At 40.6% G+C, this 27,470-nt stretch overlaps 1 protein-coding gene across 1 annotated transcript; it reads left to right on the top strand.

Annotated features, from left to right (window-relative positions):
- Nucleotides 1-136: 136 nt before the first annotated feature.
- On the top strand, nt 137-27,470 carry fer1l4 (fer-1 like family member 4). Its single transcript, XM_053316513.1, has 49 exons — nt 137-215; nt 2,293-2,348; nt 3,731-3,819; nt 4,025-4,124; nt 4,230-4,324; nt 4,420-4,464; nt 5,259-5,426; nt 5,791-5,851; nt 6,635-6,766; nt 6,933-6,995; nt 7,113-7,197; nt 7,282-7,450; nt 7,620-7,800; nt 8,108-8,294; nt 8,702-8,781; nt 9,594-9,719; nt 9,958-10,024; nt 10,332-10,435; nt 10,934-11,042; nt 11,670-11,883; nt 12,699-12,831; nt 13,424-13,524; nt 14,281-14,368; nt 14,472-14,588; nt 14,701-14,853; nt 15,118-15,313; nt 15,497-15,621; nt 15,843-15,977; nt 16,089-16,262; nt 17,157-17,267; nt 17,358-17,519; nt 17,665-17,839; nt 18,390-18,499; nt 18,591-18,710; nt 19,347-19,392; nt 19,674-19,774; nt 19,947-20,081; nt 20,160-20,279; nt 20,569-20,696; nt 20,790-20,960; nt 21,438-21,592; nt 22,377-22,558; nt 22,673-22,758; nt 23,105-23,203; nt 24,527-24,644; nt 25,303-25,426; nt 25,707-26,011; nt 26,362-26,462; nt 27,290-27,470. The coding sequence occupies exons 1-49, from the start codon at nt 137-139 to the stop codon at nt 27,468-27,470; spliced, it is 6,162 nt and encodes a 2,053-aa protein (XP_053172488.1).

The raw sequence follows: 27,470 nt of genomic DNA, 5'->3' as shown, positions 1-27,470 counted from the left end.
ACACACACAGTTAGTTAGTTTCCAACTGCTGGAGAGAGAAGACGAAGACAGGAGAGAACAGATGAGACGACTTCAGAGAGAAACCGTGTAGACAGACAGGTGTAGAGACAGACAGGTTGCAGGTATTGGGATCGTCATGTCCATCAGTGTGAATCTGAGGAAGATCTCCAACCTGCCGGGACGATATGACAGAAAGGTCGAACTCAGCTTCCGAGGTCAGTAACACAAACTAACTTTTAAGAGCACTTTGGGCCTGGGTCTGTTTCTTATGGTTTATATGGTGATATTTTAGACATTAGTGTACTTCCAACTTGTAAACTTGTAAAGTAGTAGTACCTTGCTGTAAACATGCCTAAAGTGAAAGCCGTGCATTCAAAAATATATTCAAGTAAAAGCGTAGAAGTATTATTAACTAAATGTCCTTTAAGTGGATCCTTTCAGAGTATTATATCTACAATATTATATAAAATAATCATATATAGTGTTTGAAGAATCTTAATCTAGAGTCAAGTCACTGCAAATTAAATGTAGTGGAGTAGAAGTGTAATGTGCCATAAAATGGAAATATTCAAGTAAAGTAAAAGTTCATGAAACAAATTAATCGACTAAAATCGTTTCAGTACCACTTCACGATGAAAACTGATAACTGATTTTCACCCTTAATCTGTGTTAAACCGTGTCCAAAGACTCTTATTAGTTGCAGGAAGTAAGAAATCCCAGGAACTATAGTCTCAGGAATCAGAAGTCTTTGTCTCGCTGATCCCAGTTTGTGTTTCTACCAGATCTGAAGATCTGTGATTAAACAGATTAGACCAATGACGGCTTAAAAAGCAACAGTGATGGAGGGGGATTTACTGCTGAATTTAATGTGGTGTTGTGGCTCTGATGTTTAAATGGATGTCATTATTAATAAATAAGGGAGACATGCAGAGGGGGAAAAATGAGAGAAGCTCTTCAGCTGTGTGTTTGATGCTTTTATTTCTGCTTTGGAAATTAAATCAGCAAATAGTTTCCTGTTTCCATTTTGTTTTTACAATCATTACAGTAAACATCCAACCCTTGTTCTAGTATCGATTCTGGTCACTCAGTGCTTCACTAGCTCTTAGCGAGATACTTAAGGAGACACCCACAACCTGAACTTGAAAGAACCTGTAAGGTCTTGGTTCTTGGTTCCACCTTTTGAAAAACAGAACATTTGAAATATACGTCATTAAAAAGGTGATGCAGCTTCAGATACCAGGACAAACGTTTTTGTGTGCTGTTTAGTTGGTAGTCGTAGTTCAGTTGTGGGACAGAGAACTTTCATTTAAATGAATGTTTCCCCCCCTGGCCAAAATTGACCCATGGATAACAAGAGGGTTAGAAAAACATCAGAAGTTGGAGGTCATCAGATCATCACTTGGAGGTGATGATAAAGAACTTGCTGACATTTTTTCCTCAAGAGGGATGGCAGGCAGCTCCTCCTCTCTAAGTGTTTAAGTGTCCTCAGGCAATACATTGAGCCCTTAATTTCTCTTGATAGTTAGAGTAGCAACTTTAAATACAATATAGCGATGTAGTGCTCTGTCATGGTGCCCTACTAGCCTACTTAGAAAGAAAACCCAGCTTGCTACTCACACATGACGTGATGGAGAACGTAATTAGAGAAGCAACGCCATCCCCAACACCGTGAACACAATCTACATCTTTCACACATGGCAGCAAAACAATCATTGGTGTATTGTTGAACAGATACAATCGTCTCTACTTTGCGGTGCTTATATAAACACATATCCCGTGTTATTATTTGCTATGTTGCGCATCAGCTATTGTAGTCCAACCCCTTGTAAGTACCTGGAACTTGGATATAGGGTCACCTCCAGGGCAGTGAGTTCAGCATGAAGAGGAAATAAAAACAGTAATCATGATCCAACAGTTCTTGTAGAGGAAGAGGCCTTGTTGTAGTAAGCTGAGGTTTGAATTTGGACAGTCCGTCCACTCTAGTCCAGCCTAATACTTCATAAAATACCACTCCTGTTGGAACCTAACCATGCAAGGTAAAGTTCCTGAGTGCCTTTAAGCAAGAGTTTCCTTTGGGAAAGATCTTGTAAATGTTCAGCCCTCTCTCTTCTTCTAGTGTTTAAGTCCTCCTCCATGTTTTTAAAATGTGTTCATACTCAGTTGAACCAATGTTTAGGTTTATTCCAGCACTCCGTTAACTGCTGATGGATCCTGAAGCATTAGTAACTTTGTCTGTCTGTCTGTCTGTCCGTCTCTGTCCGTCTCTGTCTGTCTGTCTGTCTCTCCCTTCAGGTTTCACCCATAAAACCAGAGTCCTGCAGTGTGAGAACTTGGCCATCTTCAACGAGGTCAGTAAACCAACGATATGATCTGTTCAACGCAGACACACTGAGATCAATCAGATAACAGGACAGTGTTTTGATGTCATAATTATATAATATAGTAATATAATTATAATAATATATCAGGGTCAGAGCCAATACTGGGTATACTGGGTAAGCATGGACAACAAGGCCATTTAGTCTCCATTGAGTTGAGCTCTCAGGAGGTCAGTGACCTTCTATGTCAGAGTGTTTACAGACAGGTCAGTTGATGTAGAAACAGTTTAAAGGACAAGACCAACTGAGATTTCAGACCACATGACCATCATCATGGTCACTGTGTGTGTGTGTTACAGCAGGTAGCTGCAGATGTTTATCTGCTTTGGATTGAAACTATTTTAATGGAGCTGATAGGAGACTGTACCACCTCCTATAGTACACACACACACACACACACACACACACACACACACACATACAGAGCCACTCCTTCAACACACACACACCTAGAGTTGACGTGATTCTGTTTTATTCTACTGCGTGACAAGTTACCTGGAGAAAAAACAAAAACAAATTCATGCTCTCAAATTAATAATTATGATAATTGATTTTTTTGAGTCATTTGTCAAAATGTATCATACCTGTCTAGATATACTGAGTGAACCAACTTTATGTTGTCAGAAGTGTTGGGAAGTAAATAGTTACATGTAATTTAATTACAAAATAAATCTGTAATCCGTTACAGCTACTGAGAAAATTATTAAATTACAGATTATCATGAAAAGAAACTTTTATATTTTAATTGAACCACCTGTTTTGTTGACATAAACACTGCAGACAGTCAGATAATGCAGTGACGGTAACTTCTGTTTAACGTGAACACAACAGTGGGTTGTATTTATTTAAGTTATGTTTCTGTTTGCAGCTTCTGAGTCAGTCATGTGTTTGTTCTTCAGGTGTGACCAAGTGTATGTGTGTGTGTGTGTGTGTGTGTGTCTGTGTGTGTGCGTGCCTAACCTGAGCATATGGTGGTAGAAGAAAATATGTAATGTAAAGACAAAGACACTCTCTTCCTTCTCGCTCTAGTTTGCTTTGTTGTAAAGTTTAGCAGTTTGCTTGATATTGAAGTTAACAGGATGGCTGTATCTGACTGTGTTGGCATGAGGTTGAACGCTCAGAAAAAAGCTAAAAAAAATGTGACCTTTGAACTCATGCAGACACGCAGACTGTCCCTAATACTTCATACATCAGCAACATCTTTGCTCACATTTATGCAGTTTTTCACTGCTTTTTTTTCAGGTGACATAAATTAAGCAATTTTAGAATTAAAGTAACCTGTGGGTGTTTGTGTGTGTGTTTGTGTGTGTGTGTGTGTGTGTGTGTGTGTGTGTGTGTGTTTGTGTATGCAGTATTTCCGTTGGCCTCACTATGGAAAAGTGATCCGAGATGAAGTTTTGAGCATCAGTGTTTACAACTGCAGTAAAGTCTTCTCCAACAGGTAACACTACACACACACACACACACACACACACTATACAAACACACACACACACACACACACACACACACACACACACACACACACACACAATACATATACGCAAACATACTGCTTTCATATCTCACGTCATATTTTAAATTAGTTTGTCCCCCCCCCCCCCCCTTCTCTGTGCGTGTGTGTGTGTGTTTGTGTGCGTGCGAAGACTGCTCGGTAAGCTGGTCATTAGTCTCCAGCATGTTGTCACTTCAGGGAGGCTGTTGCTACGGGAACCACTGACTGATGACAACTACAGCCCGACTGATGTAATAACACACACACACACACACACACACTACATTATTATTTATAATTTGTGTTAGAGGTTACTAATATCTGAAATCCCTCTGAGCTGCTCTGTCTCTCTGTAGATCTATATAGAGTTGGATATTCGGTATCATCCAGTTGAGGGGACAGCAGGAAAATGGGAGGGACATGACTTTCTGGAAATTGAAGACAATGATGAGTAAGATCATATGTTCACACTGAACCAGAAACTCCACCAAACTGTAAAAACAACTTCCTCTCATTATAATTTTGTTTTCTTTCCATCATCTTCAGATCATCCCTGGTCATCAAAAACTCAGGGTTTGGTGACCCTGAGAGGTGAGAATATACATGACTCATACATTTATTCTCTTCTCTCTTCTGATAAAGATAGCATTGGCTGAAATATGATGGACGTGCCCGTGTATAATAATAATGATGAACTTTATTTTTTATAGAACAACAATGTTAGAAAGTGCTTTACTAAAGGAAATAAAACCGGCAGATTATGGTGTCACAGTTAATCCCATGCCAGACTTTTGATTTTTTTTTCATCAATCATTTTATTTCATATTCCAAAAACAGATAAATCCTGCTTTGTAAGAGATGATCTCCTTTATAAATCCTGTCAGTATCCATGAAAAACACCTGAAGTTAGATTTTGGTGCTTCATGGATACACTTACCATAACAGTTTAAATAAGGTAACTCGTAATCTGTAACCTCTTACATTTCCTATTTAACCTTCCCAACCCTGCCAGTAATTTAGCCTCCATCACAGTTTTGTGTTACTATGAGATCAAGAATGAACCGCCATGCTCAAGTTCGATACAATAAGTCTAATTACTCTACTGAGTTTAAAGTTTTTATTGTAAATTTACATCAGTAAAATTCTTCCATCGGGAGGTTTATGACTTTTTACCTCAAAGCTGCTCGGTATGAAAGGATTATTAAATGGAGGTGATGAGAAATGAAAATCATCATAATTGTGAACACTGACAGATCCATCATCTCCAGCTCTGCCACAGACTTTTATAAACCCCTCCCCACTGCTGCTGACTGAAGGATAACACAAAGCACACACTGAATATTTGGGGAAACTGTTTATGACTCTCTGTGTCTCCCTCCTGTCAGTCAGAGGACCGTCGCTCGCCCAAATCAGCTGGAGAGAGAGGCTCGACGTCTGGGGCGGAACCTGGTCCGAACCGGGGATGAAGACGATGATGACGATGATGATGATGATTATGATGATGACTTGATGGATTTGGAGGCCTCTAATGTAATCTTCACTCCTTTGCTGAGGTCTGGTTTAAAGTTCCCCTCTATGTTTTATATTCATAGATTTGGACATTTTTAATAAGAGAGAAGGACTAGATGTAATTTTAAGTATTCAAACAAGATAAATAAACCATATCAAGGCAAGGTAGCTTTATTTATATAGTGCATTTCATACACAAGGGCAAAATAAAATATCAGGGGATGATTAAACAATAAGAATTGGAAACATTAAAACATGAAATTAAGAAGAGAAACCCCAATTATAATAAAAAGAAAACATCCAAAATATTAAATAGAAAAATATCAGACACATTATTATCCAGTAAACTGATCTGCTGTCACCAATGTGTGTGTGCGTCTGTGTGTGTCTGTGTGTTTGTGTGTGTAGTCGTAACAGGCCGCTGTCCAGACGTGTTGTTGCATCATCTCCCAGAGTCCAGAGCTTTCAGGTGAGTTTCTTCATCCATCCATCCATTTAAAAAAAAAAAAGTTTCACAATACAAATCTTTTTGATACAGGTATAATGGTGTCCAGTTTTATATTTGTGTAGGGTTATAACAGACAACACAAGGATATAACGCCCACACATGCAAAAAAGAAGAGAAAAAACAAAAAGAAAAAGAAAAACTAAACTTCCCGAATTGGTCTACTTTAATGGACAAATGTGCCATCCATCCATTTTTGAAAGCCCTGGGGTCTCCTCCCAGTTGAATGTGTCAGGAGAAAACCTTTTTTTTAGTAATCCCGATCAGAACATCACAACATGAAAAAGAACAACAACAACGTGATGAGACAGAACAGCGGTGGAGCTGGACACCCACTGAGAGTGTCCTTTACTTCCTGCTGAGACACAGCTCGTTGTCTCATTGCACAAGAACTTAATGGCTCTTAGCAGCAGTATACGGATCCTGTACTCCTGTAGCAGCCCCCCCAAGACACCCTGAGGGACCCGGTCATAAGCTTTCTCCGACTCCATAAAACATGTAAAAATAAGAAAAACCCCATGAACCCTGCAGCGTCTTTGCGGGGGTGAAGAGGTGGACTACTGTTCCACAACTGGACCAGAATCAGCTTTTCCTGAATCTAAGATTAGTCGGCATCCAGGAGTTTGAGCACTTACACTCTGGTCCCACTTTTTGATTGTGTGACTATATCACTCTCTCTGTGTGTGTGTGTGTGTGTGTGTGTGTGTGTGTGTGTGTGTGTGTGTGTGTGTGTGTGTGTGTGTGTAGGTGAATGTGAACATCTTGGAGGCCCAAAAGCTGATTGGAGTAAACATCAACCCTGCAGTTTTCATCAGAGTCGGAAATCAGAAAAAACACACTGCGACGCAGAAATCAACCAACTGTCCGTTCTACAATGAGGTACAGCAGAGTGGATAGAACAATAGAGAACAGAAGAGAACAGTAGAGAACAATAAAGGACAGTAGAATATAGAGAACAATAGAGAACAATAGAATATAGAGAACAGTAAAGAACAGCACAGTAAAATGCAGAACAGCTGATCACTTGTCTCCGCTCCTCTTTCAGAACTTCCAGTTTGAGTTTCAGGAGACTCCAGAGATCCTCTTTGATAAAGTCATAGAGATAAAGGTCAGTTCCACTGTGTTCTTCTTTCTTTTCCTACCTTTCTACTGCTGTTTCCATGGTGAGAGACCAGAGACCTGGGTGTGGCCCAAATTGAACAACTGTGATGTAACTTCCTCTCAGGTATTCCACAGGCGGACTCTGGCCTTCCTGTTGACTCACATCGGCACCTTTAAGATTGACATCTGCACCGTGTTCAACCAGCCAGGTACTGCTGCACACACTGACGTACCCTGATCAAAATACTGCAGCACTCACTGACCTTTGACCTCTGACCTCTGTGCCTCTCCAGACCACCGCTTCTACCAGAAATGGGCTCCTATCACCGACCCAGCAGACACCAGGTCAGGGATCAAAGGTTACGTCAAGGCCAGCCTCAGTGTGATAATGAAGGGAGACGCTATGGGCATGCCCAGTCTGCCACCTACGTCCACGTCTGGAGCCCAGGATGACATTGAAAAGTCAGTAATATCTTCACATCAATCACAATTATTATCACTAAAGGTTTTTAAGTCTTTCTCCAAAACTTACCAATAATCTCTATGTAAGAACTAATTTGGGTGCTTTTAAATTTGAATTCTTTTACATTTAGTGATACGTAAATTTAGTGATGTTGTGTTTTTCTTGCAGGAACCTGCTGCTTCCTCGTGGTATGCCTTCTGAGCGTCCGTGGGCTCGGTTCCGCATCCGGATCTACAGGGCCGAGGGCCTGCCCACCATGGACTCAGGGCTAATGGCCAAAATGTCAAAGGTCACTGACCGAACAGTCTTCATTGACCCCTACGTAAAGGTCACCTTCGCTGGACAGCGGGTACACAGACACATTACACAAATCATTATCGTGTCATTTTATGTTCTTTGGGACAGTGGTTCTCAAAGTGCTGTAGGACGTAGCAGCATTCACTTCTGTCAGCCACAGTTAGGACTTTTCCAAAGTAGAATCAGACTATTGGATGGTTCAGATAGAGATTGGGAGAGAAGAACCAGCGAGTGAACAAGAGGGAGAAAAAGAAAATCTACAAACTTTATTGTTTAATTTTCCTAATCTTTATGTTCCTCTGATGAGGTGAAAACGCCAAATCTGAGATTTTATAATCCTACTGTGTGTGTGTTTGCAGGGTGAGACGTCTGTCGCTAGTGCCACAAGCTGTCCAGTTTGGAACGAAGAGATCTCCTTCATTGAGCAGTTTCCTCCTCTAGCCCAGCGAATCAGAGTCCAAATCCTTGATGACGCCAAGATGGGAGACATTGCCCTGGCAACGCACTTCCTGGACCTGCAGCAAATTTCTGATCCCACCAGGAATGGTACGACTTTCAGTTTGATACAATACAGTCTTTTTTCTCTTACTTCAATGGTACCAAATGTTGATGAAAGACCAGAACATCAGATCTCACTCTCACAGAGAACCAGAGAACCAGAACCCTGAATATCAGAGCCACACCTTTATGTTTAATGATCGATAATTTAGTGAGAATGTTTAATGATTTCTTCCCATTTAATTTGCTAAAGATGCTATTTACTGCAAAAATCGTATTGACTAATACATTCCAGTCACTTCTACTCTGTCGTTTAAAAAATCATAAGCATTAGCCTAAGCTATCCTAAGTCAATTCATATTAAAAGCCTTTCGCTAAATTCATATTGAACTTTTTATGGAGACCAGCCTTTACTTGTTTATTCTTTCATGTGAGAAACAACTGTCTCTCTGCAGGGTTTAACCCCACTTTTGGTCCATCTTGGGTTAATCTATACGGTTCTCCTCAGAACTCCACCCTCGGAGACATCCACCAGGTAAACCAGACATGACTCAACCAAACCTGACATCTGAAGTAATAGTTAAAACAGTTGAATGTTTGAGTTTCACTGTGAAAGTTTCTCTGTGCACACTGAAAACCAGATAGACATCACATCACAAATAGTTTGGAAGCAAATATTCAACTTATACAAGTTTGATGTGGAAACATGAAGCCTCCAATGCACATACACTGAGAATGGACTTTGCAGTGAAGTAGAAGACATCTTGTGTCCAGCAGTTAAACTTTTGAAATGAACAATATCTGAATATTCATAGTTTCTTAAATTCTTACTTAGAATGATCTAGTCCTTCTCCTTTTAAGGAGGACTAGATCCTTCTCATTAAACTTGATATTTTCTCATTAAACTTGATATTTGTTTTTGTACAGATTAAACAAAAATATATAATATGCCAATTTGTGAGATTTAGAGATGCTGGTAGGTGGATTTTTAATGAACAGACATGATATTGGCATTGATCTTCTCATCTAACTGTCAGCAAGAAAGCAAATGAAAATATTTCCCAAATTCTCAAACAATCCCTTTAATTCTAGACCTCTTGTGGAGTCATCACCAGACATAACTGGCTCAGCCTTATGTCATTTCTACTGTCATTTGTACTTCTTTGGCAGGTTCCACTCGTAGCACTGTCTAACTCCAGCCTTTAGTGCCCTTTTCAGTCCATCTCCTATGTTTAACGTTCTGCAGCTCTCTCTTGTTTTAGGTTGTGCATGATCAGAACCAACTAAATCAAACAGATCCAGACTCAATTGAAGTAATCCAAAATGACCTATCTGTCTCTTTTCCAGGCTTTGAACCAGGGTCTGGGTGAAGGGATCTTCTACCGTGGTCGGATCCTTCTCGCTCTCTGTGTAGAGGTTTACTCCTCTCCCTCTGCTGTCGCTGCAGATGCAAGCTCTGCCGCCCTGGGAAAGGTACCCTTCCTCCTTCTTCCTGTTTTTCATAGTTGAACACAAAACATCAGACAGTGTTATAACCATGGTAACATATCAGTTTTATCAGCATCTATTTCCTGTTGCACATTTAATTGGAGTAAGGAGAAATAAATAAAATGATACTCCTTAATGATACTCCCCTGATATTTCCATCACCTTATTAAATCTCATATGACCCCACTGACTCTTATATGACTCTTCATTCCTTGTCCTGAAGATGAAAGGAGCACTGGGGAAGCTGGGACTGAAGAAGAAGAGGGGCAGCCAAAAGAGACAGAAGGAAGGTCAGTCTGTGGAAAAGCAGCAATTAAAACACTAAAAGTTACAATGTTTTAATATTTTAAAAGTTTTAAAGACATCCAAGATATCCTCCTTCCAAAAACATGCTGTCTGATTGACATATGTCACAGCAAACAAGAGGATAACTGCAGTCTAAAGGAGCTGTTTTTAAATATATTTCTTTTAGTGCACTCTATGAGCACTCCGTAAGTGCAGAATAAAGGACTCCACCTATCTTGGGTCTTCTTGCTTGGAAAACGTATCACGTATTTGTAGTTAATTCAATGGTTTGTTTACTTATTGTTACCATAGTGACTTCAGCTGCCATCGGATTGGCTGACGACTCAGGCGAGGCGGCAGTTGAGGTACCAGAGGCTGTTACCGTGGAAATCGAGGAGATCCACCCTCTCCCTGAGGTCAGTGCTGTCACCACCAACACCATTTTACACAAATTGTGAATTGGTTGTGTCTGCAATACCTTATCTTATATAAATGTTTTACATTTGTAAAACATTTATGAGAGAATCAATCTCTCCCACCTGAAGTCGAAGTTCTATCAGTCAAGAACAGAAGAATATTAAATATATGTTTTAAATGCTTTTTTAACACGCAGGATTGTGAGGTAATCACAAAAATTGTAATGTATAATGCAAATGTGTGTGATGTACGTGTGTAACTGAGTATCATCTGCATAGAAGTGATAAGAAATACCTTTAAAACTACTTATTGTGTGCCCAAGTGGAAGCATAGTTAATATGAGGCAAAATAGGACAGGGTAGGACTTTGGGGAGTTACTACTTTCTACTACTTTCAAGTAGTCTACTTTCAAGTAGAAATGAGAGCTATAAAAGAGTGAAAGTAACTTCCTATGACTCTGGTCCTGACAGTTTTTCCATCTTCATTTTTGTCCTCAGGGTTTCGTGGGAGAAAAACAGGAGTTTGTGCTGTTCTCGTCTCTGTTTGAAGTCACCATGATGGATCCATCTGTAGGAACCAAACCGATACACTTCGAACTCTCCATAGGTAAAAACTTTACTGTATTTTACTATATCTGTGCCAGAACTGCAATTAATGATTATTTTCATGATCAATTAATCTGATAATTCTCAATTCAATGATTAACAACATGGCCATTCTAGTTGTGGATCATGTTACCATTAGTATGAAGCTAGCCTACTGTCGTGAATATAGCTTTTGCATTTAAGCTAGCATTGTGTTTTGTATCTTATATTTATTTGTTTTCTCAGTGTAACTAAACACCCCCTAAAAACCGTATTTTTGAACCTGTGTCACAACAACTGAGTGTGGTTACAGACACACAAAAGTTTCAACCAGAGAGGACAGTGCTTTTCAGCCTGGTGTTGAGTTTATCTTTAAATAGACATATTTGTAGCAGCAATTGGAATTCAAACCTCGCAAGACAAACTTATTACCTATTAAATGTGAACTCACTCTGGCCCAAATATGGCAGCCAGTAGGACGTTAACTCAGTTTTTGGGGTGTGGAAAAGGGCTAATTTTTACCTGCTTTGGCTTGAGCCTCATGCTTTACACCTCTGCTGAGCCAGACTACTTTGGCCACCTGTGGATTAAATGTTGAACTTTATTTCAAACAGAAATGGAGATCCATTAGCTGTTCTGTTTCCTACAGGGAATTATGGGAAGGTGGTAGAGGTTAGGAGCACCAAGAAGAGTCGGGACGAGCAGAAGACTAGCAAGGAGCAGCTAAAGAGCAGTAGGGAGGATCTTACTGAAGAGACACAGGGTCTGCTGGAATCAGAAGATGAGCTGGAGATGCAGAGTCCTGAACCTGAGAAAAGATCTGTGTCTGCTGCCATGATACCCCAGCCCACGGAGTATGACAGGTAAATATTACATAGACAGGTAACCACTGCACCCAAACAAAGTATTTTAGACATCTTCCCACTACTCTTGGGTGATCTCAAACAAATCCCAGGCCAGATTAGATAGATAATCTCTCCAGTGTGTTCCAAGTCTATCTTTTTAATTAACTCTGTGTCATCTGCAGGGGAGATGGTAAGATTGCATCCGAGGTTTTAAAATCTGCCTCCTCTACAGAAGGCCGCTTTGGAAGAATTAGGGGTTCCTCAAAGTTTTCCTTCCCCTTTCCAACAATATCCCTAGTGAAGGGTAGTGTTTATATTGCCTCTCCTTACTGAGTTGTCAGACTGTTTGCTCAAATTTCTTTGGGATCAATGGAAAGTCCTCCTGTACTGCTTCCAAACTCAAGCTTTCCCAAATCTTCTGTTGTGTCCAAGCAGCAGCCTCAGTAGCTTTGAAAATGTCTTCAGTTTTGAACTTTTGTTCTCAACTCTCATGAAATACTGGAAAAAGTCCTGTAGATGTGGTATTTGATAACTTCATGGACAGTGGCTTCAAATAAAGGCTCAGGGTAGGAAATCTCCTGGGCCACGCTCTTGGAAATCCTGATTCATAGAGGTTCTTGAATCATTCTCAGTCTAGCCTCTTAGTCTGGCACCAATTTGCCTAAAGGGACTTAAGCAGGAGGTATTGTAACTGACAGCATAAGGGTCACAGGGGGCATTGTGACAGGCACACTCCTCCATCATGATAAAGTTGCAATTCCTGGAGGCGCAATTACTGCATTTACACTGCCCATCTCACTGTCACTCAGCTTTACTGTCTCTCTGTGTCTCAGGTCGTTCCAGTGTATTCCTCTCCAGGCCCCTGCAGTGAAACACAAACCCTGTATGTTTATCTGGAGCCAGTTTGAAGATCACAGCTTTCGTCTCTATCAAGCTAACTGGCTCAGCAAGATGGCCGACAGGCTGGTGAGAGTCAAATAATATTTAAATTGCATTTATTTACATATGTATGTGTCATGACCTCATATCTGGTCTAATTCCACCAACTTCTGCTTAAAAGCTTAAGTTGAACAACATTTACTTTGTGAGCATACAAAAAAACTATGATTCTGATGAAAATGTCCTAGTGCAGCATTGTTACTTGATTTAACCTCTTCTGTCTAAAAATGTCGACAACATCTGGTCCTCTATGTCCTGCTGGTATTATAAACATGTCCAAGCTCTCTGTGACGCCTCGACTTGCCCATGGCCTCTGTGCATCTGTTGGGCCGTGTTGCTTGACCCACAATGGTCTAAGCCTTATGGGAAATGCTGTCAAAGACTGTGGCATAACAAAAATATTAAACAAATGATGATATCACAACATTTAGAGTGAACTATGCAACAAACTGTTAAGAAAATGTGGATTTTTTGTTATTTATGTTACTTCACATGTCAGTGGCATTTAAAGTAGCTTTTCTCACATCTGAAATAGAACCTACAAGATCCAGTTTTTCTTAAGATCTCTATCCCTTTCAACTGTGAAAATATGTCCTTTCTGCTTCTGCTCCTCATTTAGGAAATTGGTCTTGATGACGTGGAACGTCTGATAAGGAGGCCGAAGAGTAACGTGAAGGGGCGTCTGGAGGAGTTGCTCCTGGAGCTGGTGGCCTCTTGCAAGTCAGTGTCATTCTCCAGAAAATTGTATCTAAAAAGTTTTGATCTGATTTGTAGGACGGCATATTAGGGCCATACACGTAAAAAACAAACAAAAAAAAAGTACAATGTCAGAGAATATGCAAGTTTATTTCACATAAATTTGAAGAAGTAGAACAGAAGTGAGTGTACATGGATGCTCAGCGATTGACGTGTGATCAGAAAAGTGAAGAGTATTCAATGTGTAGCCGTCCTGTTCATCAGAGCCTCCGTGTTTTTATTCTGTAACCTATCTAAGTATGGGTGTCTATAATGGTCGGTTACACACGTATCTCCTTATTGCTATTATTGTATGTACAGTATGAGCTGCTTGGTGGCAAATAAGTTTCCCCTCAAGGGAATTAATAAAGCTTTTCTAATCTAATCTAAACCCAACTGAAAAGTACAATCTGATCAGTTCTTCCATGCCAGGCATAATGCATGACAAGCGACGTCTCTATTCTTCTTGGCAGAATTAAACACCTTTTTTTTTACTTTTTTCTTGCAAATTTGTGACACTATAATGTTGGAGAATGTCCGACTTTTTTTTTCTCGTTAACGTACACCTTTAATCTCAGAAATTCTGAATTTTTTCCTCCAAATATCCCCCCGGGGTCAGTTTTTTATTTTTTATTTTTTTACATATATGGACGGAATACGCCGTCATAGAGTTGTCCCTGTGCTTGTCTTTCTCATTTTCTTTCTCTGTTCCCGTCTGTCCTCCCGCCTGTCTCTCTGCAGACAGTTCAGTCTTTTCTCAGACAGAAGGTCTCAGTCTCGTCCCAACAATCTGGACCACCGCAGGAGAGACTTCATTAAGAAGAATTTGGTAAGTCTGTTTTGACAAGTCTGTCCTTTTGAATGCATGTCTGTCCACTTGTCAGGATCTGCTACCTGCATGTTTGTCTTACTTGATATCTGTCTGTCTCCAGGTCCTGGTGGCCAGACAGGCGGTGAGGGCTAAGCGGAGGATCACCAGGCGGACAGTCAAACAGCGAGTCATTGCTATCAGGAAACTCCTGAAGAAACTCCGCCAACTGGCTAAAGAGGTCAGAGGTCATAGAGATGTCACCACTGGTCACCACAAACATCTCAAATGTCGAAGCTTCAATATGTATGTTTGAGGTCTGACACCCTCTCCCTCATAACACCTCTTTTCAGCCCCAGAATACCATCCCGGATGTGTTTTTATGGTTACTGAGTGGTAGCAAGCGATTGGCTTACGTGAGGATCCCCTCCAACTCCATCCTGTTCTCATTGGTGGAGGATCAGAGGGGGCGGGACTGTGGCCGAGTCACAACTCTGTATATGAAGGTAACCATCATTATTCTAAAATCTCTGATGATGCTCACCGTCATAATCATAAACAGCACTTACTGTTCACCATTCTGTGTCTAAGATCATTGACAACACCTCTACAATCAACTCTAAAATCATAAAATCATCATCAGTATGACACTCACTGTTCTGTCTCTAAAATCGCTAATGACAGCTTTTTTGCCACTCACCTCTGTCTCCAAAATCATTGGTGATGCTCACTTTTCACAGCTCACTAATGTCTAATATCTGTCCTTCCAGTCTCCAGGATGTGCAGCAAGTGAGATCTTTGCAAAGCTGGAGGTCTACTTGTGGCTCGGTCTGGCCAAGTACAGTAAAGAGACCATCACCAACCTTCCAGAGGAGTTTGTGCCAGACTACATAGAGGAGGAGGAAGGGCAGGGGAGGCAGGTTACTGTGGGAACGAGGAAGCTTCCTGCAACTCTATCCTGCCAGGGTGAGTCAGCTGGCCTCATCCAGGAGTGGATGATTGCTCAGGACTTCATGTCCTTTTTAGGATAAAACGATAAAAGTTTGGGCAGCCCAGAAAATAATTTATTCAAGGTATTCATGCATTTATTTTCAAATCTCTCTCTCTCTCTCTCTCTCTCTCTCTCTCTCTCTCTCTCTCTCTTTGCAGACAGCAGGTACTTCCAGCTGCGATGTCACCTGTACCAGGGGCGTGGCATGATAGCTGCTGACGACAATGGCCTATCAGATCCTTTCGCCAAGGTCGTGTTCTCCACACAGTGCCAAGTCACCAGGGTAGGCATGGTCAAAAGGTTATATTTTTTCATTCAATGAACAGTACAAATCATACTTTATAATGAGAAAACTGTGCAGCAGAATTTTTGTCTTCTCCTTAAGGCAGTAAGAGTAGTTACAATAAAACTCGGTCGCTACTATTGCTGCAGTGGATAAACTTATAAACATATTCTGTGTGTGTGTGTGTGTGTGTGTGTGTGTGTGTGTGTGTGTGTGTTCAGGTGTTGTATGAAACTCTCTCTCCGGCCTGGTGTGAGTGTTTGTTGTTCGACAGAGTTCTGCTGGAGGGAACAATGGAGGATCTCCAGCAAGACCCGCCTCTCATCATCATCAACATCTATGACTATGACACCATGGTAACACTTGACACTCTTCTTCTTCTTCTTTTTATCCTCCACATTCTGAAGCTGCCTCTGCACATTCAGGAAGTGATATCATAACCTATGTATGTGATTGTGTGTGTGCAGGGTAGTCCAAGGCCTCTGGGTCGGGCGTTTGCTGAGCCAGAGTTTAAACCCGCGATGCAGTTGTACCAGAAGCCCCGCCTGCGTTTCTATGACATCAGCATGGGGACCATGGCTGCTGGCGAGCTGCTGGCTGCCTTTGAGCTTATCGAGCTAGACTACTCTGCGTTTGGAGAGGTGACACCTGTCAATCAATCAGGGTCTCTCTATACCACTGTCTCTCTGTTTGTACCTCTATTGAAAATAATTATACAGAATTAAAGAGTATATTTTTTTTTTATTACAACTCAGGACTTATTTTGGTAGTTTTATCACTTATATATATGTCAGGTCAGCAGGTGAGATCTGGGGACATGAGACATCACTAAGACAGGTCAAGATCAAATATATCCTACCAGGACACATGGAGAGGATTGAGTCTGGTAACAGCTCAGACATGGGTCCCATCTCCCTCTCCTTTCATACTTACAAAGTTTTATACTTACAAGATTTTCTTACCATGCTGATGACCTGTGATAGAGCCTAATGGCAGCATGTATAGACAGAAAAGCATGGGATCCAGGAAAGAACCTTGAGGTACAACAAGTAAAATATTTTCTCTTTCCGAACAGAACTTCCCGAGTAAAGACAAAGTCCTCCCAGCCCATTATGTAACCACATGTTAACCAGACTGGGACTGTGCCAGATGGTATTGATGTAATCATGTTCCTGGCATCTACATAACCTGATTTTTCCTCAGAGGAGATTGGACCAAAGTAGTTTTGAGAGGTCACTGGAAAAAAGACAGCTTCTAGGGATATGTCACTGCTGATTCCTCTCTTTCTCTGCTCAACCTCTGAAGCTACTCCAAAATCTTGCTCTCATCGGACAACATTTTTACAGTGATGTCACAGTTTTCCATAATCTCAGATATTAACTTGGTTGAATACAATGTTATTATTACTTATAAATAATGGAGAAAAGATGAGATCAATGTTGTAACAACTCAGAATTATCCTTTAACAAAAGCACCAAAAAGTAAACCTAAATTACTTCAAGATAGTAATCTAAACAATCACTCCCTCCCTGCAGCCTGGGCTCCCCAAAAGTGTGGACCCTCAGGAGCTGCCCTATCTGGAGGAGGAGGGATTTTATTTCATCCCAGATGGAGTGCGACCTGTTCTGAGGACCTTCAGGATTGAGGTGACACATATCTGTATGTTGATGTATTGTAGATGTTTTTGGGACACCAGGTTGTTAAATCTGTAAAATATCCTATGTGTGTGTGTTCAGGTGTTGTTCTGGGGTCTGCGGGACCTGAAGCGGGTGCAGCTGTTTGAGGTGGAGCGTCCTATGGTGAGGGTGGAGTGTGCAGGACAACAGCTTGAGTCTGAGGAGATTGAGAGCTACCAGAATCATCCCAATTTCAAAGAGGTGGTCCGCTACCTTCATGTGGTAAGTTGCTGTCATTAGTGATGGTTACTAACAAGTCTACTTAAAAAAATGCAGCCTTGTTTCCTTTTTTATCCATTACATCCGTACAGAATAGGGACACAGCTAATATTTTCCTGCTTCCTTTTCCTGTGTCTGGTCCATTCAGGAGCTGCCAGAGCAGGCTTACCTCCACCCTCCTCTGACGTTGTTTGTGGTGGAGCAGCGGGCATTTGGTCGCGTTGCTCTGGTTGGAACCCACGTGGTCCAGAGCCTCATGGACTATGCCCCACCTGAGCTGGGGGAGGAGCCAGAGGAGGAAGAGGAAGAGCCTAAAGCAAAAGGTAACAACTACAAAATAAGTAACGGAAGTCATAGTCATAGTTGTTGCTTAGGGTACATTTTTGTAACATTCAGACAGGTACCATGAATATGTGTAATACATATTATATAATATATGTTATTGACCATTTTTCCCAATCCCTTTAGTTACTACTATTAATTTGTGCTTTCGAATTAATAATTAATATTCTTGATTTAAGTATTTTCAAGTCACACAAATTCTTTGTTTAATCCATAAATCCATACATCATGTCATGCATAGCTACAGTTGCGAAGCTATGATTGGACACTTGCTGTCCAGGAAACAATTTTTTTCTTCCCAGTATGATGAAGTCATGACCTGCCCTACTCTGCCTCTGTTTGGCTTGTACTTGTTGTCTTCATTGGTTGGGTTGCTTACATTTAGGCAAGACAAGGGAGATTTGTTATGGTTAGAATAACATTATCAGAGTAAACCAACCAGAGGCAGAGTAATGCAGGTCATGACTTTGCCATACTGGAAAAAGGAAAGAAATATTTGTTTTTATGTTTATGTTTTCTGTGTCTCTCCAGAGAAGCAGAATCTGATCCTCAACCCTTTGACGACAATGAAGAGTATCAAACTCAGCAACCTGCCAATCAAAAGTTCAAAGATCCCCATAAACCCTATGAAGCTATTTGATGTATGTATGCTCATCTTCTCCTCTTTCTCTGCTGTGGATTAACTTCTCTGACAAATTTTAATTCCTGATTGACATGAATTGACCCCCTCAGGATAATCTGAAGAAGCTGAGGAAGCAGGAGGAAGAAGAGCTGGAGGAGGAGCCACCAGAGCAGGAAGAGCTGGACTGGTGGTCTAAATACTATGCTTCACTGGAAGAGATGGAGAAACAGGTGAGAGACTGATGTACCCGTTTGTCTGAATAAATGTGTTAGACGTTAAAGCCGAAATGAACAAACAAAATGCATGAATACACATCAACAATAAATTAGAGAGAGTTAAAGGGTCCCTTTGCAGATTTTACACATGAAGATCAGTATGCTTGTGTGTCTCTGGAAGTGAAAATAGTTATGACGTCATAGCAATGTCACTTTGGATCAGTTTTCTTCTGAGGTGCATGCCATTCACAAAAGAAGATTGGAGACTCTTTTTTGGTGGTTACAAGATCTTTATCTCATAATTGCAATGAATCCTCTCCATTAAATAAGTCATAATTATGAGAAAAGTTCTTGTTTTTCCTGTCTTGAACGCAACAGTTGTTTCCCTTGCTTTTAAGGATTTTTTTTTCAATTTTCTGCAAATTAGTGTCTGAAACAAGACAACACACAACAGCAACATCTTAAGCAAAATTTTAAAAATGATATTTCATGCAGTGAATGAACACGCAGACTGAATGTAAAAATGGAGATTTTTTACCATGAACATGCTTGAAGTCACACACTTTATTTAAGGTTTAAACAAGAGAGTAACTACAGGAATGAATAACTAAGTTCTTTACTCAGCACGTGTGATGTGTTAACTGTCTATAGGCTGCTGATGAGGAGCAGAGGATGATGGACGAACAAGCAGAGACAGGTACAGTTTAACTCCTACTCTGTTATTTCAGCCATAAGAATGTGTATGTTGTCATATTTATTTAATAAAAATATGAATTCATTTAAAAAATTAAATAGAAACACAGCTATGTTCACTAGATGCTGCTGTGCAAACTATGATTTGATTAAAGTGAAGTGATAATCCGTAGCTTCTCTCCACACAAAATATAAGAATATGAACAGCAATACCACAAAAAGAAATATTGATACAAAAAATAAAGTTGTGTTACATCGTTTATAAAGTTTTCTTTTTTTATTCAGATGGAGTAAATCTGTCCATGGCGAACATTGAAGAGGAGGAGGAAGAAATTGTGGTGGTGGATATTGAGCCTCCCAAACGCAAGAAGATCGCCACGCTACAGGTGTGAACTCAGTATGGTTGACAGTTTACGATCCAAGCTGTCAGTCCAGGCTGCAGCAATAGAAGAACATTGAATTAGTTATGTATGTGTCTCTGCAGGTGTGAACTGAAAGAGAATACATAACAACAGCAACAACACATTTTTGCCTCTCTGTGTGTTTGTGTGTGTTCAGCTGTACACAGGTGAACTGGAGTCAGAGTTCAGGCAGTTTCAGGACTGGCTGCAGATCTTCCCATTGTACAAAGGCAGAGCAAGCGGTGAGGATGAAGAGGAGGATGACGAGGAGAGGCTGATGGGAAAATACAAGGTACTGTGGATGGAGAGCCGTCAACCTGTCTGTTATTGTGCAGAGAAGTATTCATTATACCATCCTCTCTGTCCTCAGGGTTCCTTCCTGGTTTATCCAATTGATTCAGGAGATGAAGACGACGTCAAGTGTCAGATCACCAATGGGATCCCCCGAAACTCCCCACTCAAAGTCCTGGTCCGAGTCTACATCGTCAAGGTACCTGACTCTCTGTCCATCCACAACGCCTTTGCGTCTTACTCACTTGAGCAGTCTGACATTGTGCAGTGACTTTATGCTATTGTTGCATTCAAGGAAGCTCAGACATGTGAGATATGAGAGTTGGCAGCTAAATAGAAACCTTCAAACAACCAAATTCATATTCTTCTCTTCACAATTTCCCTGCTTAGAGCTTCATTATGTTGGATTTAAATGTGTTTGTACTCTATAATTAGTGTCTACTCTGAGTTATACTGTGTGCCCTAGTTTCTCTGTTTGTGTCCTGCAGGCCACCGCTCTGGCTCCCACAGACCCGAATGGCAAAGCCGACCCGTACCTGGAGGTCCGAATCGGGCAGCAGACTCTGGACAGCCAAGAGCGATACATCCCCAAACAGCTCAACCCCACGTTTGGAGAGTCAGTATCTGTCTGTCACCTGTCCAACAGTCACTGCCTCTCTCTCTGTCTGTCTCACTGACAGTCGATATATCGAACACTTTTGTCTTTCAGGGTGTTTGAACTCACAGTGTCTTTCCCACTGGAGACAGAGCTGGTTGTCACAGTGTTTGACCACGATCTTGTAGGGGCTGATGATGTCATTGGCGAGACACACATTGACCTGGAGAACCGGTTCTACAGCCGCCACAGAGCCTCCTGTGGTCTGGCGCTTTACTACGACACGTTAGTACCACAATTACATCCCATTAAAACCACAACTATGACATGTTAGTACCAGAGCTGTAACATGTTAGCACTAGAACTACTATTAGTACCAGAACTACAACATGTCAGTGCCATAACTATGACATGTACCAAAACTGTGAACGATGGCATGTTAGTACCAGAACTATAATGTTAGTACCAAAACTGTGAAATGTTAGCACCAGAACTATGACATGTTAGAACAAGAAAGAACTGTGGCATATTAGTACCAGAACTATAATGTTTGCACCAGAACTATGACATGTTATTACCAGAAAAAATACTACGACATGTTAGAACTAGTATTAGTACCAAACTGAAAAAACATTAGCATCAGTACTATGATGTTTTATTATCAGTATCAGACACACTGGTACATAGTACCTGGTACATATTAGAAAAAGTACTATATGTACTATGTACTATATTTATCCGTATTGCTGTTTCTCGTTCCAGTGACGGCTACAACGTGTGGCGTGATGCGAAAAAGCCATCAGTTATCCTGGCTGAGCTCTGCAGGAGGAATGGCATCCAATCTCCAGAGTACAGAACATCTGAGGTTAAAGTTCTCAACAAGCTCTTCAAGATCCCACCAGATGCAGTACCTGAAGGTATGACAGACAAAGAGACAGACTGGTAGAGAGACAGGTACATCTAGTCAGACATTAGTCATTAAAGGGGAGATATGATACTTTTGGGTATTTTGTGTTATTTTTAACCTGCTATAGTGTCTATGTTTAACATGGTCAAAGTTCAAAACTTGGTGAATGTATACATGTCAAAAGGCTTCAGTCTGCTCTGAATGCTCCGTTTGCAGTGTTATCTCTTACTTTCTCCTCGTTATTGCAGTCAGATTTATTGTGTATGCCTACAAACGGCAGACCATTTGTAGCTTGTTGTCAATGTTGTTCGTGCCCACTCGCTCATTTTGGATCAGATTTGGGTTCAAACATGTATTGATGTATTTTAGAAGTAAAGGACCAGAAAAATGACAAGGAGCACTTTCCAGAAACTAACCAATTAGACCATGAAGCTAAAACAGCCTTTTTCAGACAGATGCTGAACCGAGGGTGCATAAAGATCCAGGATAAGATTAATAAGGACTTTTGGAAAAAATATTGCAGTAGAGGCCCAGAATTAAAATGTGCATCATATGTCCCCTCTAACTAAGATATTGTATCTTCTGGGGAGTCCTGACGTATAAATGTAATGTACAAGCTGGGAGTGAACAGTCCGTAATTGTTTTTCAATTGAAACCTATACTTATTTCACTAACACACCACAACCACAACTTGATTGTCTTGCTGCTACTGCTGACACAGTACTGCTTCTCACCTCCAACAAGACTGAGGAGCAGTCACAGTGCATTAACAGCAGTGTTGTTGTTGCTGTCAGACCTGCTAAAGAAGAACCAGCGTACTCCAGAAGAGGAGGAAGAGATGGAGCAGCATGCAGCCCTGAGCGTGCTGCAGCGCTGGGGGGAGATGAACGAGTTCATCTCTGGAGCCGTTCGTCTGGTCCCAGAACACGTGGAGATCCGGCCCCTACTCAACCAGGACAAACCTGGACTGCCACAGGTAACCACAACACAAACTATAATAAACAGTGACAACAAAAGTAACAGCGACACACTGCTATTGGTATTACTGAATGTCATCAGCAAGGTGCGTGTATGTGTGCGTGTGTTGCAGGGTTACCTTCATATGTGGGTGGACATATTTCCCACTGATATCCCGGCCCCGCCCCCTGTTGACATCAAGCCTCGCCTACCGATACAGTAGGTCAAAACACAGTCCTATACAGCAGAACAGAGTAGAATAAAGTGTCCAAAATCACTCCCTCATTCACTTATCCTCTACTCCATATATAAGAAACAGTCAACAGTGAGCAGCAAATTTAGATTTCACACAGTTATTTTCGTCATCATGTTCAGAATGTTACACATTGCATATTGAGATTGTTACAGAGGGTGGTGCACATGTCATGGACACTTTTTGTTGAACAGTTGATGGCAGTGTAGTGTAAGTTTCTCTAAAATGGAGGGTGAAAAAAGTGCACCAACAGGTTAAACAGTTTTTTTTCTTGACAATATATAACCTTTGTTGTTGTCTCTCTGGCGGCAGGTATGAGCTGCGTGTGACCATCTGGAACACGGATGAAGTATATCTGGACGACGTCAACCCTTTCACTGGCACTCCATCGTCCGACATCTACGTTAAAGGGTTAGATTCATACACAGACAGATGTATAATTTCTTCACAGGCTTCTACAAGATAAATGTACAGTATGAGATATATCTGAAGGGTTGTAAGCTGATTAACAGAATACACAAAAGTGGAGAGTTTTACCTTCATAAGCTCTAAAGCTATGAAAATCAAACTATCTGTGGAGAGAACATGTCTCTTTAGTTAGTTAGTAAGCCCTTCCTCTGAATAGCTAATGTCCAATCATAGCTTTGCAACGATAATTAGGAACAGCAGTAGTGAGAGAGAAACTATACAAAAGTCCCTTCTTGTCTTTCCAAAACCAAAAACACAAGACTTTAAAGTATAAGTAATAGTGTGGAGGCCAGTTCCGGATGATTCTATATCAGAGTTTATGCTCCAGTTAGCAGCTCTGTCGTTCCCTTTATTTGATTTGGGAAACACTCCAGTAACCCCAGCCAGCTTTACCTGGCTGAGATAGTGGGTTTTTTTGCCAAACACTACTCGCAAATTCTTATCCTTAAACCTTTTCTCCTTGTAACGGTAAAGATGAAGGCAAAAACCAGAGAGAGGATTCACACACTGTATTAAAAGCTCCCAGCAACTTTAATTACAAAAGCAACGTTTCGATCTTTTGTAATTAAAGTCGCTGGGAGCTTTTAATACAGTGTGTGGATCCTCTCTCTGGTTTTTGCCTTCAGTTGATTTTTGATCCAGCACCTGTGAAAGTTTTTGGATGTGCGTACCCTACACCATCTCTTAACATTAAAGATGAAAACATACCGTTTGAGGATGGAACAAACATGTAAGCTAAGCACCAAACAGGGTTATGCCAGAATGAACAGAACAGTTCGATTTTACATTTTTTTGCTTATAATCCAGAACTAGCTAGCTCTACACTTTCATACAAGAACAACGTAACTCTTTAATTTCCATGTCTTCTACACTGATCATTGACTGGGGAGGATGCTGATATTTTACCTCAAACCTGTTACCTTTAGCATAGCATGATATGAAGTGCATATATAGGACCCTTTTACAAGGTTCTTGTTTCAAAATGCATCAACTGAAAACATTAGAAAGTCAGCAAAAGACATAATTTTAAACCAATGCAGCTGATAACATCTGCTGATGCTGACTTTTCAGCAAAATCATTGCCCGACTAGAAGTGAGAAATTGCTTGTGTCTGAAGTCAAGGATTTATTGTTACAATATACAAAGAAAGTGGTGATAAATCTGCCATTATTAACATTTAACATATCTTGACAGCTGTAGAAACAGTAACTATGGTGGGTGGGGCTCGGTGATGGGTCATTTAGGTATTTTATGTTCTCTGTGCAGCTGGATAAAAGGACTGGAGGACGACAAACAGGAGACTGACGTTCACTTCAACTCTCTGACTGGAGAGGGAAACTTCAACTGGAGATTTGTGTTCCGCTTTGACTACCTTCCTACTGAGGTACATTCACTCATTTTGGAAACACTTTAACCTGCTGATGGGAGGATCTGGCCATTATTTTTATAATTAATTGATTTTATTGTTAAGTATGTCATTGTCTATCACCACCTTCAATTGTCAGTTCAAAACCCAAAGATAAAAAGATATAAAGTAGGGCTGCGACTAACCAATGTTTTCATTATCAATTATTCTGTTGATTATTTTCTCAATTAATCAATTACTTCTTTGGTCATTAACATGTCAACAATAATAATGATGAGACATGTTGATCACTGTTTGCTAAAGATTAATCCTCAATCATCTTTTTCATAACTCACAGATATTTAGTTTATTGTTTTAGAAGACCAGAAAATAATCATATTTGTGAAGCTGAGAATTTTTTTCATGGAAAATGTCTCCAAATGATTAATCGATTATCAAAATAGATGCCAATGAATCAAATGAATAGCTTAAAGCTAATGGATAAATTCAGTAATTGTTGCAGTTTTAAAGAAAAGCAGCAAATCCTCATATTGGAGAAGATTAAACCAAACCTCGAAAGGATGACCCCAAGATCTTTCCTCTAGTACCACACTGAGGACAAACTTTACACTTTTTGAATAGTCATCAGCCTGGTTGTGAGTTAGTGGAAATAAGTCTCCTCTTCTTCTTTGTGTAGAAAGAGGTGGTGTATAAAAAGAAGGAGTCCTTCTTCTCTCTGGAGGAGTCAGAATTTCGACAGCCCTGTGTTCTGACGCTGCAGGTTTGGGACTATGATCGCATCGCTGCCAACGACTTCCTGGGTGAGACACAAATAGAAAGGAATATATGGGACTGTAAATACCAAATCAGACATTTTCAAATATGTCAATCTGGGCATATATAACCAAATATGTTTTTTCATTTGGGTAAACTGTCTCTTTAAATTGAATATTTTAGGGTTGTGGATGTGAATCTTTTTCGTGCAGCTTTTTCAGGGTTCATCATGGGATAAAACAGCTTCAGAATATATCCTTGCTGCATTACAGAGAAAATATTTATGATCTTCACATCCTTTTCCTTCTCTTGTTCCTCTTCCTCCAGGCGCCATTGAGCTTCGTCTCCATGACATGGTGCGTCCTGCGAAGTCGGCCGGTAAGTGTTCGATTCAGATGGCAAAGGATCGGGCCGGCCCCCGAATCTCCCTCTTTCGCTCCAAGAAGATGAAGGGCTGGTGGCCGTTGACCCGCCTGAAGACTGCCGAGGACTTTGAGAAGGAGGAGAAGGAGAGAGAGGAGGCCAAGAAGAAAGGCAAGAAGAAGAAGAAGAAGACCAAAGACAAGAGGGCGAAGATGAAGCCGGAAGACATCCAGTATACGGACAGCTCTGGCAACACTTACCTGCTAATGGTACAAGAAAAGAGCATTATCGGCCTTACAGTTAATACTGAACAAATTTAGTCAGAATTGATCTGAATCTCAATTTTTGACATTTGATTTACCATTTAAAATATTATTATGACATTGAATTGTTCTGTGAAAACAGCTTTTTTTAATTTGCATTAACTATAAAAAGTTGAACGTTTTGTTAAAAACTAAACTGCTGTAACTTCACTTTGGGTCAGTATTCTCTGATGATAATATTTACAGCACTATTGTTATTGCCAAAAGTAAATACTAATTTTAATTTAAACACCAGTTTGAGTACTTGTGCTAATGCAGAAACAAACACTGAGACTGTGTGTGTGTGCTTTGTGAAGGGGAAGGTGGAGGCTGAGCTTCAGCTGGTGACATTAGAGCGGGCGGAGGCCAACCCAGTCGGACGAGCCCGCAAGGAGCCGGAGCCTCTGGACAAACCAAAGTACGGCACAAGTACTCACACACACACACAAACACACACACACACTGTTAGACTCAATCGTATGTATTGTATATAAACTATAAACCTTTCACACATTTTTTGCAATGATTTCTCAAATGTGGTTATCAAACACTTGACAAAGCTGTGCAATGACGTCATGATATTTTACAGTTTAACAATAAACTTTGCTGTATAAAATTACATCAGTGCACTGAAACAGGTAACATATCATTATAAATACCTAACATATATAAAACAACACATTACATTTGAGTTTAGAAAAAGGATCAAATATGCATAAAATTACTTTAAAAAAAGTAATAAAGCTGCATATAGCAGACAATACTGTATACACCTATACAAATGTATCTATCTCTAGACAATACCATTATCACAGAGATAGCAAAAACAAAACTAGGTCAAATTACCACAAAGGTTAAATATCACACTGAAAGGTTTAATTGATCCTAGGGAAGCCCCTAATTTGTCACAACTCAGCTCAAGACTGGAAAAAGGAGGCAAACCACATCTAGGTTTGAACTAAAACTAGATTTATTTCACCCAAGTAGAAGAGAAATTAAACTTAAGACCAACTCCAACACAACAAAACCAAACAGGGTGCAAGCCAAGTGAGAGAGTGCAAGCGGTGAATTGCTACCAGTCTATATAGAGCAGTCAGTCTGTCAGTCAAGATGAGCTGAATCTCTCTGACGACCCACCTCCACCCTACAGGCTCCTGCAGGGGGAGGGTCATCACAAAATAAAGAATGAATAATAAATAATAAGAAAAAAACATGGGTGTAAACTGTCTTGTGCTGTCCCTATAGTCGTCCCACCACCTCCTTCAACTGGTTCGTCAACCCGTTGAAGACCTTCATCTACCTCATCTGGAAGAAGTTCAAGAAGTACATCATCGCCCTGGCCATCCTCGCCGTCTTAACGCTCTTCCTCGCCCTCATCCTCTACACGCTGCCGGACAAAATCTCCGACCTCATCGTCAAAGGATGA

The sequence above is a fragment of the Scomber japonicus genome, chromosome 3 (genome assembly GCF_027409825.1).
Source record: "Scomber japonicus isolate fScoJap1 chromosome 3, fScoJap1.pri, whole genome shotgun sequence".
Classification (NCBI taxonomy): domain Eukaryota; kingdom Metazoa; phylum Chordata; class Actinopteri; order Scombriformes; family Scombridae; genus Scomber; species Scomber japonicus.
This window is presented reverse-complemented; position numbering and strand designations above follow the sequence as displayed.